The sequence below is a fragment of the Eurypyga helias genome, unplaced genomic scaffold (assembly GCF_000690775.1).
Source record: "Eurypyga helias isolate BGI_N326 unplaced genomic scaffold, ASM69077v1 scaffold45052, whole genome shotgun sequence".
Classification (NCBI taxonomy): Eukaryota; Metazoa; Chordata; class Aves; order Eurypygiformes; family Eurypygidae; genus Eurypyga; species Eurypyga helias.
In genome coordinates this window covers 7,031-19,445 of record NW_010235030.1, presented here as the reverse complement: position 1 = coordinate 19,445, position 12,415 = coordinate 7,031, and the positions used below count along the sequence as shown (strand labels likewise).

General features: G+C 42.6%; 1 protein-coding gene across 1 annotated transcript; it reads right to left on the bottom strand.

The window, feature by feature from the left end:
• Nucleotides 1-1,338: 1,338 nt before the first annotated feature.
• Nucleotides 1,339-11,570, bottom strand: ACBD5 (acyl-CoA binding domain containing 5; the record flags this gene model as incomplete). Its single annotated transcript, XM_010146604.1, has 8 exons — nt 1,339-1,572; nt 3,434-3,543; nt 3,835-3,885; nt 5,463-5,662; nt 6,927-7,203; nt 9,646-9,752; nt 10,446-10,646; nt 11,417-11,570. Coding segments are annotated over 8 exons (1,113 nt in total), but the record flags the coding sequence as incomplete, so codon positions are not given.
• Between the last annotated feature and the right edge of the window lie 845 nt (nt 11,571-12,415).

Genomic DNA, 12,415 nt, shown 5'->3' with positions numbered 1-12,415 from the left:
CTTTGTTCAGACCTGAGGTTTCAGTACCCCTCGTGCCTGGCACGTGAAGCACCTGATGGCTGCAGCAGGCTTCAAAGGGTTCTGATCGTTTAGTTCAGCTTTACAACGTAACAATCCGCAGAGGGGGAAAGTAACTATTAAGAAAAACCTGCATTTAACTTAAGATTCAATTTGCTCTGGTAAAACAAACATTAAATTCTGTGATTACATTTTTACACAGTACAGCTTGTATGGAAAAATGGTTTCCGAACTGTAAAAGATTTTGAGGAAGGACAGAATAACTGGTCTAGATGGAGAGTGACAGCACATCAATGCTACGGTGACGCTGCTGAAGATTCAGATCTCAGTTGTTATGATGTAATTCTTTATAGCAAACGAATGGCTTGGGTTTCTGTCAAATCTAATTTTAGTGCATTTCCCTTTTCCAGAGATTTAGACAACTTATCAGTCTTATAATGCAGTGTAAAGCGTGCTTTAATCAAGCAAACCTCACAGGGCTGTACCTGCATCTGTGTATTGGTTAATAAACACCCCGTGGAAAAAAAAAACCAGCACCAAAATTAGCTTCAAAGTTTTGTTTTGAAGGAAAGCAGAAGGATAAGAGAAAGAAATGCCAGAACGGATTATTTTTCCTGATGTGTATTGGGAAGAGTTCACAGTAGTTCAGTGCTAGATTAAACCTTAATTTGACATTAACCGATGACAGAAACCTTCCAGCGCGCTGAGCTTTCTGAGACCTCAGAGAGACACGCGCAGAGCTGGCTTTCCTCTCCTTTCAGAGCACCTTGTGCCTATGCTGTGCATTTCGGCTACAAGAAGATGTTGTCAACAAGAACGCAGTTACCGAAGTGACACATCGAAGGTGCAGCCTCCAGCTGGATCCCTCGTACCACACGCCCTTTCCAAGCCTGTAGTGGACAGCCCCACTGTCACTATGGCTCTGACTGGAAAGACATACATCAATTCCCAAACCTCCTCTACAATCTTAAAGGATAAGTCAAGGATTCCACTTCGTTTCTGGGCAGCGTACGGGGAAATCTGCCCCACCCCGTGCAGCAGCAAAACCAACCAGCTGCATCCTCAGCGCTGTATGGCGTTTCCCCAGCAGCCTACGACGTTCGTACTTGGTTAGTGCTTTCATCCGACAGCAGGTGACCCCGTGGAAACACAGGTGGGGCCGACATGGGAAAATTACTTAAATGTTAAAGTGACAGTTTTAGATATTTTCACTTTTACCTTTACAAAGATGATAATCTCTTCATCATCTGACATCAGCAAGAACAGTAACTACTAAGGGCCCATCCACAAGCCAAGACAATTAATGTTCATAAGGTTTTGAGGATGGAATTATTAAATTCATTTTATTTGTAACCTAGGAGCCGCGAATCATTCAAGTTTCAGTAACGTTAGTCCTTAAATGTTTAGCTCAAAGGTAGTACAAAATGTTACTATAACAGAAGGAACGTCATCCCAGATCCTGAGATTCTATGAGAATTCAGAATTCCTTCGCTTTCCAGGGCCATCTTCTCTGAGCAGTCTTTAAGCAATGCCACGAATTCTCAGTTCAGTTTTCTAGAGGAGGAACCAAACAGACGAGTTTAATGTACCTTCATACACGAGATGACTTTTCCTTTGTCTAAATAAACAAATCAATTACGGTTACAGGTGAATGATTTCTGATCCATTAAACCAGAACACTGCTTCACAGTACGCAAACATTTCATAGAATCGTAGAACAGTTTGGGTTGGAAGGGATCTTGAAGACCATCTAGTTCCAACCCCCCTGCCATGGGCAGGGACACCTTGCACTAGACCAGGTTGCTCAAAGCCTCATCCAACCTGGCCTTGAACACTTCCAGGGATGGGGCATCCACAGCTGCTCTGGGCAACCTGTTCCGGTGCCTCACCACCCTCTCCAGGAAGAACTGCTTCCTTATATCCAATCTAAATCTCCCTGCTTTCAATTTAAACCCGTTAGCCCTTGCCCTACAAGGGATAATTGCAGGTTGTACTGTCCCTCCCGGCAGGGCAATGGAGGCGATCCTTGCCCTCTATTCAGCACTGGAGAGGCCACACCTGAAGTGCCGTGTCCAGTTCTGGATACAAGAGAGACCTGGACGCACTGGAGACAGTCCAGTGAAAGGCCATAAAGATGACCAAGGGACCGGTGCATCTCTCCTGTGAGGACAGGTGAGCACTGGCACTGGTTGCCCAGAGAGGTTGTGGAGTCTCCCTCGTTGGAGATATTCAAAAGCCACCTGGACGTGGACCTGGGCGAGTGGCTGTAGGTGTCCCTGCCTGAGCAGGGGGGTTGGGCCCAATGGCCTCCAGAGGTGCCTTCTACCTCAGCCCTTCTGTGGTTCTGAGATTTACCGTAGGAGACAAAACCATACCATGAAAACCGCCAAACGTTAAAAAGCTAGAACAACTTAAGCTCGTTCCAGTAAGAACCACACACATGCAGACTCTCTGCGGACTGACAGAGAGGAAGAAAGTGGAAAGGTAAGAGCATGGCAAGGTAACAAAGTCAGGTGTGAGGCTGCAGTAAGGAGACAGCACATGGAGAACAGTCACTTCATCTTCTGATGCTTAGAGAGTTGAGAAGAGGTAGGATGAGAGTACAACCGACCTTCAGCTGAAGGAATTTGAAGTAAACCTTACAGAAATATTGTACTAAGGTGCTAGCAAATGTTAAATAAGAAACAGGTGACAGATGGGACTCTGCACACGAAAAAATTTCTCACGGCACAAGGGGACTAGGGAGTCTAGAAGCAGTGAAAACAGATCAAGAGGATATTGGGAGTGAGAGGGTCAAAGAATGACATGGTGACCCTTCCAAGCTATCCAGCCTCACCCACTTGTGGATGCTCACTGACACTATTAATCCTACATCACATCTCAGGGATTTAACCTAAACTGCCACATACAAAGCATACCACATAAAAAGTCCCATTAACCAATACTTTCTTATGCTGAGAAACTTTCAAGGCAAAGAAAACTATAAGTCTCTTCCTTGAATTCCCAACTACTGGAAAGCACTCCTAGTAGCTTTAAGAATTTCTTGTTGTGCATTCGGCTTAAGTTCCTGGGACTGAAACATGCACTTTCCTACCATAACCATACCAAGGACTCTGCCGTACAACCTGCTTTAGCCTGGTGTCTTCGGAGCTGAGTCACTGGTTCGTACAGCGGAGCCGTAAGCAAGACATGTCTTGAAACAAAGAGTTCACGGAAACAGGATTCATCAAAGCAATCATGGAGTTCCCCATTTTGATACTGACCTGATACTTTGGACACACTGTCAAAGCCTTACTGAGAGCATTCCCTGGCATTCTCATGCCCGGAGGGAGTACCTTATGTCCTAAGTAACACGACGTGTTGGTTTGAAGAGGTGAAAGACAGTAGATGTGCCCTGCGGAATGCTGGTCCTTACCTTCGCTTTCTTTGAAGATACACATGTACCAACCACTGGGCAATAAATGGCCATATGATAGCAAAAGCTAAAATACCAGGTGAAATTTCAAAGGGCCACCAGGACGGTTTCTAAGGAAAACAGAAAGGATTTCCAGTCAGCAGTCTGCGTGCACATATTGAACCCCACATGTATCCTCCTCCATCCCTTCTAATGCTACAGTATCTAAGTAGAAAACACTAGTAATGTGAGAAAGAGGAGAGTAATCCATCAAATAACTTCTCAGACAGATTATTTTTTATCTCCTAGTCCAGGGAGAGACAATACAAAAGCACATCCTAAGAGCTAGATATAAAATATTCATCTCATCTTTTTTCCACCATTCACACTACTTTTTATAAATAGAAAAAACACTATTTTACCTTGACCGAGGGGGCAGGCTGATAATTTGACTGTAGTGTTGCAGATTTGGCCTTTAAATGCAAACAAAGGCTGGTAAGTATTAAAAAGGAAACTGCATTTACAATTCTTCTGCTTCACAGAATGAGAATATGAAGTTTTTCATCCTGTGGAGGCTTGGCACGCTGTGTATGTAACAGGTGGAGGAACACAGCCACCTCCATGCAACGCCCCTTTCACCACTTAGCTTCCAACTTACTTCTCCTATTTCCACTACTCCTTGTAGCATTGTTATCACAACTCCGTGTGTTAAAAAACGAATCAGTGTCACTTATGGGACCTCTCCAGATTTTTAAGCTCCCTCCCCCGCATAACTTGTCATTGCAACTTCCTCAGCCCTTGTCCAGTCGCAGCACTTGCAACCCAGACTAGAAATCCCAGCAGCTGAATCTGCACGATTCCGTGTTTCAACACTGCTCTAACCATGGCAAAAAGCACCGTTTGAGTCTGCCCTGAGCTATGGCTACAGGCACGCCTAACAGCATAAAGGAAAGAGAATGCTCTGGTCCAGATCTTCCAGGCAATCCAGAAAATGAGAAGTACCAGACACTTTTCAAGGTTATTCCCATACACTACTGTGGAGTTTCCAAAAAATGAAGCAGTCAGTTTTCTAGGTCTTTCCCAAATTATTTAAGCGTGAGACAGAAGCTTCTGTGTCTCTCTAGGTAAGGGCAGCAAGCACAGCACGAACTGCTGGGGGAGAATCTCTTACTATTTCTCCATGTACTGCTCGAGCATAAAAAGAAAAATCAATCTGTATCCAAACATGAGATTCTTGAATAGCTGTGACAGACCAAAACCATGGGTTTAATAAATCCTTTTCCCTGGCTGCCTTAGATTTGGAGCATGTGCAGCCCATAGGACACTTCTAGTACAGCTCTCTTTCTCAGGGAGATGAAAACGTATCAGCAAGTCAAACAAAACCAAACGTGTTTAGATTGCTGGCTCCAGTATATTCACAGCATATTTTGTTCTCGCAAATATACAGCATTTCCATTGAAACAGAAGGAAGAAGAAACACTACATCAATACTTATCTACTCTTTCTTAAGACTCCTTTTGCCTACCTTGTGTGCATGATGTGAAATTCCCAGAAAGCTGGATTACTTTGTGGGAAGGAATGCTATGAATAGTCAGTCTTCTGCAAACTAAAACATGGAATCAGAAGTTCTGCCTGTAAACATTTACCAGTCTGGAAGATCAGGATAATTTCTCACTTCTATGAGATCTACTGATGAAGAAATTATCTAGGATCATGTATTACTAACAAACTACAGAACCTCCATATGGCGACTGTGTAATGTGTACCAATAACTATGGCTAAGATCACTCTGATCGGAATCACTAAAATAATATATTATCATTATAGGTTAAATTTAATTTCTAGGTTGAAATGCATGTTTCTGCTCACATGTGCAAGAGTCCTGAATTGTGTTCCTGAAAGTAGGTACCAGTAAGAAATTTTACATTGGAATAAACTACAGAATGTAACTGAAATGTCTTCACAGTTTAAGAAAATATTACCTGAAAAAGCGTTAAAAAACCCAAGGAAGTTCAAGAAAACACAATCAAATAACGTCAGTGAATAATACCTGTGACGCTGTAACCGCCTCCAGCATATGCAACCTCTGAAGGACATTCTGCATGTCTTCTTGCAACCGCATCAGGACCACTGCAATCTGTTCATTGAGGCTACCCCTGGGTCCTCTGTCTGATCCCCAGCGCTCTCCATCCCCCCCGCTCCCCAGCTGTCCGCCTTGTGATCCGTCTCCCAGAGGCTGAAGTCTGTGCCCTGTTTTGAGGGAGAAAAAATAGATACGTCAAACACAGAAGGGGCTACCAACTCTACTGAAAATGTCTGACTCCCTCCTGGACCAAGCGGGGGACTCCTAGTCATAGGCTACACTGAGACAGTCCAAACGCCCCGGGGGCGAGTGTTGAGATGTTTCCCTACAGCCTCAGCCTGACGGATGGTTCAAGGTCCTGGAACTGCAGAAACATTTTTAAACAAATCATTCATTCACATCCGGTCGAGTTCAGCAGTAAATTCTGCCCCAGCAAAGAGGAAGTAAGATCCGTCTTACTATTGAGGGTAGGTGTGTTTTACGCTGGGCAGAGTCTCCAGCTGGAAAACAAAGAACGCTGGAATAGAGTGACGAGAAAGGAGAATCGTTTGACACCTCCTTTAAATTATATCCCGCTAGCCTATCATGTTTCTGCTTGCAGCTAACGAACCTAAACAAAGAAAATTGACAGGAGAGGAGGGGAGATGGTTAAACTAAACTGTGTTTTTCATAACAGTTTTCAGCATAAATGTTGTATCTGGATTTTCTTTTGAATTTTTGCATCTGAACGTATAGGTGCTTTACAAAAATTCATGCTACATATAAACAAAGTAACTTCTGGCTTTTTTATTTTTAGTGCAAGATATATAAGCTTTATCCTTGACTTTACAGATCATACCACTGGAATATGGTGCTGTAGAAGCATTATGGAATTAAAAAGAGCGGAGATCCAACGTAAATCCAACATCTGAACTATTATGTGATTAAGAATCACTAAGGTTTAAGTAGACAGTATCAGAATCACTCAAAGGTGTGGCTAACACTCCACTTAAATAGAAAATGATGCGTCACTGATTCCTTTCCAAGATGTTCCGTGGTTTCAAACAGGAGGTATAAATGCATATGCATTTAAAAATAAATATGCAACTTGTAAAGAAACTCTTCTCATGCACTGACAGGTTCTGAAGATTACAGTTCTACAGAGACAGCTGCCATAAGCAGCAGCTGGAGTTTAGGGCAAGCCAAAGCAGGAGAAGCCAGTACACTTACACGAGATCTCCACAGCACAGGAAAATCCTTTTGTAATAATTACTATGAACAAAATCAGTACTCTGAACACAAAGCTGATTGCAACCCACTGTAATTAGGATTTTGTCACCTACTGTGAAGGACAGAAGCACCACACAGCATGACTCTTACTGGACAATGTCGACAAGTACCTCTCTGGCACCCTCAGGAGAGGGGGAAACACAAGAGTAGCCTGCACAGTACCTCTCCCTCTTCGGACACTGTAGAAATCCGCCTTTTCTCCACCTTTTTTCTCCTTGTGAGGGCCCCCATTACTGGCTTTGCCATCTTCTCCTCCACACTTTACTTCGCCTTCTTCTTGAGCTGCTCCCTCTGCAGTATTTCCAGGTTGGAGATTCCCGTAAGTCATGCAGATGTGCCTTGGGAAATCCGTATTTTCTAACAGAAGACTGTGATCTACATCCAAGAAATGGGATGAATGCTTTAAAGATCCTTTAGCTGACGTGATGATCTCCAAGGGCTACAAATTAACATTAGCAAGTAGTTAAATTCTGTAAAATGTGACAGTTAACCAATAAAACAGGAAGAAGCATCATCTCTACTTTCACTTTAAAAAACAGTCTGCCCAGAATTAAGACTTTTAACAGAAGCCAGTTTTTTCCAGTAGAATGTGCTTACAGTCTACAAAGGCCACACTTAAACTGGACCTCTGATGGAGGTCCAAGCTAAGTCAACTAAGACTACAGTTAATATGATGAGCAGGAGCACAAATTCAGTCAAAACTGAATATCCTTTTCAGCTCGAAAAGGCATTTGAGGCAAATATTCTCAAAACAGTACGGTGATACGACTTGGAATTATTTCAGACATGTCGAACATACTGTAATACTCAGCAATCACTAAAACAGAACATTAAGACCTGAAAATGTTCTGTTTTCCCCTGCAGAACTGGCTTTGCTTCTTAGGCAGTGAAGTTGCATACTAGCTTGGACACGTGAGCTACACCGTCCAAAGTCACGTGGCAACCTTGAGCGGGCAGCGTTTACACTCCCCGCAAAGAGATCACGCTGCTCATCATCAACCTGTTCAAAACATCTTGGCTGCACCCTGCACCTCCCCCCAGACAAAAGAAAGGCATAGTACTTGACGAACTTCTCACTCAAACCTGGTGGTACTGCAGACAGAGACCAAAATGGATGACATCCGCACTGATCAGGTCACAGTTCCATGTTCTGCGACAGGACTGCCTTAAGGTGGGTCAAGCAACCCTTTGTTGAGTGCAAGGACAAGCACCTGCACAAGTATATGCTGAAGCACACTAGGGCTATCAGCTGGCTGAAAAGTAACTTCATGAGAAAGCCAAAATAACCAAAAGGACGGGCAAAGAAAAGGAAACTGCTGTCGAAATCTCATTTGTCAAAGAGCAGATCATAAACCCATACCACCAGAACTGAAGGACAGAGCGTTTCCTGCAGCTTTTCCAACAAAAAGCTGTATTCTTTAGATGAACCTCTTCCAGTCTGAATTGATCCCCCTCTATCTCTGCTTGTATGTTTATTTACATATACTGAACATTTGTTATTTTGTTGAAAACTAGAACTTTCCTCATGCAGGTTGCGAAATTCTGACAAACTACCCACCCACTTCAATTAAATTAGAATCTCAAACAAGCTCAAACGCTACACGTGACGATTGGGAAATCACCTAGATAAGAGAGCTTGCAGCACTCCTACCGAATCACCCTTCCCAACATGCCTCATTACTGGGCAAAATTTTCATTGGCTAAAAGGAATTCTCTACATCCTCAGGAAACAGCTAGACAATGAAATGATGCAGTATTAGAGTGCTTACGGGTCTTTCTGATCCCATCATTCGTATGTTCCTCGCCAGGATCAGGAAACTAGGTCTTCTGAGTACAATCTACGAAGTCCACACTTAGAAGGACCTCTGAAGGAGGTCCAAGCCCCTAAATCAACTAAGACTACAACAAGCAGGAGCACAAATTCAGACAAAACTAAGCCAGCACCGTTGGTGCCCAGCTTTAACATGAACGTCGGAGACGTGCATTACGGCTGAGGAGAGCACAAGAGAACCCAGAAATCACTGTCATCTCCACGTCTTTAGACCTAGGCCCTTTTCAGGCATTGGCCTACAGGCCACCTGCTTTGCCTTAGTCTTTATTTTTTCTAAGAAACAATTGCAGGATTCATCAGGCCAGAAAAAGAGCACACAAAAAGCTCATTGTTACAAGGAAACTCCCTGCTGCTTAGAGATACCTGGAATCTGTTCCCTGCATATGTTATGAGGCCCTATGTGAACATACGTTATGCTGTGGACACAGCACTCCGTTTCTTTGTACTGTTGTTTTTGACAGTTGTTTCTTTTACTGTTGTTTTCAATACCTTCCTCTCACATACATGCTCTGAGGGCAAAAATTTCAAGGCTTTTAGATCAGTAGTAACAAAGTGGGAAAAGGGGGCTACAAGGAAGCTGGGGGGGACTTTTTACAAGGACCTCTAGTGGCAGGACAAGGGGGAACAGGTTTAAATTGAAAGTGGGGAGGGTTAGATTAGACATCAGGACTAAGTTCTTCATGGAGAGGGTGGTGAGGCACTGGAACAGGTTGCCCAGAGGAGCTGTGGATGCCCCATCCCTGTAATTGTTCAGGACCAGGCTGGATGAGGCTTTGAGCAACCTGGTCTAGTGGAAGGTGTCCCTGCCCATGGCAGGGGGATGGAACTAGATGATCTTTAAGGTCCTTTCCAACCCTAACCATTCTGTGGTTCTATGATTCTATGAAAATACTGACAATAAAAAGAACAAAAAACAAGTCCAAACGGGAGAAGGGTATGTGTGAGTGACTTCATTCACCTCTGCATGTCCAGGTTCACCTGATAGATAGGAACTTATTTAAAAATACGCGTGTCAGTTTTAAAATACATCTAGGAATACTAAGCTCCTACCTCTTCTAGTCCAAGTTGCTCCATAGAGTCACAATAAACCTCACTGTCTGAATCACTGGTTAAGTGCTGGGTGGCTGAGACCTCTTCGGTATTCTCTTCATTTGCACCTGTGTGGAAAGGAGACACGCACACGTGCTGTGCAAATGTGAGCCCATCCCGGCAACCAGGAAAGCAATGAGCTAAAATGTCTAGGTGAGCTTCAAATCATCCCTCTGGATCTGCAGCTGTCATCCTAAAGTTAGATTCTGAATAGAGAGCGTATATGAATATAGGGATTATATAAAACTTTTACCAATGGGATTTTTCCTGCATTGTAAGTTGGTAATTTTAATTTTACCTTGTTCGTTCCACTCTCCTTGCTATGCTCAGTATTAAGCAGTTTTGCCTAAAGTTATCTTAGTTTTAAAAGGATATATTTAGGCATCAGTTTCAACCAACTGACATTTATAAAATGTTCAGCCTTTGAGAATGACAAACAAGATATTAGTGATTTTCATTTCACTACAAATTAGCTTCCAAAGGCAAGTAGGCAGTATAATGATTTTAAAAGAAAACAATTGTATTTCTGTGGCTTTGGGCCTCTCTGTCTCTGAATTCATATCTCTCTCTGTAGGAAATCCTAAAAGAAAGCCTTAGTTTGAACTGGTATTAAATTTGGGGGTTTTTGGAATATCTTCAGGTTTGTACAACTGAAAGACACCACAGCTAGCCTCTGAATCTCAGGATTAAGTTTTCAAGAAAAGAAGTATTTTCCATGAAAAACATGTGCAAATGAAAACACGGTCTTGCAAGAACAATACCTTGGTGGGAACTGTTATTAGCTATGTCTAGGCTTGGCTCCATTTTCTTTACTTCTTCCTCCGTGTTCAAGCCATTCAGGGCAGATTTGGTCTGGATGCCATTCTGCATATCTGGGATAAAGCTGTCCTTGGAACAGCCATTAGTAGCAACGCTTTCCAAATCCTTAGCAGCTGCTGATTCTGGTTTCACATTCTTATAGTCTGTAAAAGGACAAGAAAACCTTGCAAACAGAAAGCTACGCACCTAGTAGCTCACAACATATTTCTTTGGGTAGCTGACTTTGTAATGGACTGTACATATAACGTATCCGCAGAACAGAATTTATAAAGGCTCCTAGATTCACATTCGCAGGGATCGTTCAGTTCTTGTAAAAAGTCTAAATACAAAAGTTCATTTGCATACAGAGCAGATGATATTTAAAACGTTAAGTAAGCAAATCCAGACTATGTCTCTCTGATTAATTAAATAATATTCCTAACATCTTCGGAGGGAAAAAACTGTATAGAATTCTAAATATGCAATTTCATTTGGTTTTCACTTGATGCTGGTGCTTCTCAAAACTCTTTAGGGACACCCTGTATGAATCTCACTGAAAGTTCTGTTTCATTGTCTCTAAAGAAAAAAGGGTGATTTTCTGTTCTACTGTTACAGCCCATGTAGCCACTCACAGCTCTTACAAACATCACTGGCAACAAAACCAAAACAATACAGGGTATCAGCTTTTAGCTGACCTACTGACAGAACTTTCCAGCCGAGCCCAAAGCTGTATGGCAGAGCTCACACATTTGTACTGGTTCTGAATCTCACAGCCCAGGTTGAGACACTGCCAGGTTTCACACGTGTACCCACACGTATTTGCATCGAATTTTCCTGAAGAAGAACAGCATTCATGATCCTTTGGGATTTTCTGCCACTTAGGTGATTAAGAATAACTTTGAAGGAGACAATGGTGCAAGTGCAGAAAACGTACCCTTTCCATTTAGCTGCAGTTCTTTTTCTTCCTCTTCACGAAGCCCTTCTTCTTCTGATTCTGCTCCACTATCGCTACTTTCAGCTTTTCCATTCACAGCCTTTATATTTGGAGTGGCATTCATGGCATTACTAAGGTCTGAGGAAAAAACGATCTATTTTAAAAGAACAAACATACAACCCTCCCCCTCCCCCAACCATTAGTCATAGTTCTACAAAAGTATTCCCATACTAGAAGATGTACCAAATAATGACATTATTTCTGTGAGCTGTTCCTTAACTGGTTTCATGTTTCTCTTTTGTGGCTCACCACGGAGTGCCTGAACACTGGTGAAGAGATTCTCAATGGTTCTGAGAAAGCCCACTGGAAAGAGACAGCAAGCGACTGTCACCACCGAGGCTCAGAGCAAGGCTACTGCCCATATTTATGGTACAGCTGCAGTAAGGTTTGATCTAGGGCTAATGTGGCCACGTCCTTTTACACCCGGAAGTCGGTGTTTTTATAGAAGCTCCCTTTTGGGCTGAAATGCTTCAAAACTGTCCTCAGCTCAAAGGCAAATTTTAAAACAATCTATTTGTTATGTGAGCAACAGTTTTCTCACAGAAGAAGGTAAATACAACCTCCCATGCATCTTCTCCTGCAGCTATCTAAACAGATGAAAAAAGGGGTAAAGACTGAATATGGAAATACATAGAATTTACTCTGATTGTACAAAGAATTGCAAGGTAAAGATTGTTAAAAAATATGGAGAATTTAAGGCATAATTCTACCACCTCCTGTAAAAAAAGATACAGTTAAATACATCCTGAGGATCATTTAAACCTCCTGTGTTAGGACAGAGTGATCAAGGTACAAAGAGGGGACAGTTTTTGCGAGACACTCACACATTTTACATGTTGGCTCCAAGGCTGAAGTCTGTCTGTTTTAATTGTCACCACAGCATGCCATTTGCATAATTTCTACATTCCCTTGTCAGAACCTTGAAAGATTAATTGTTAC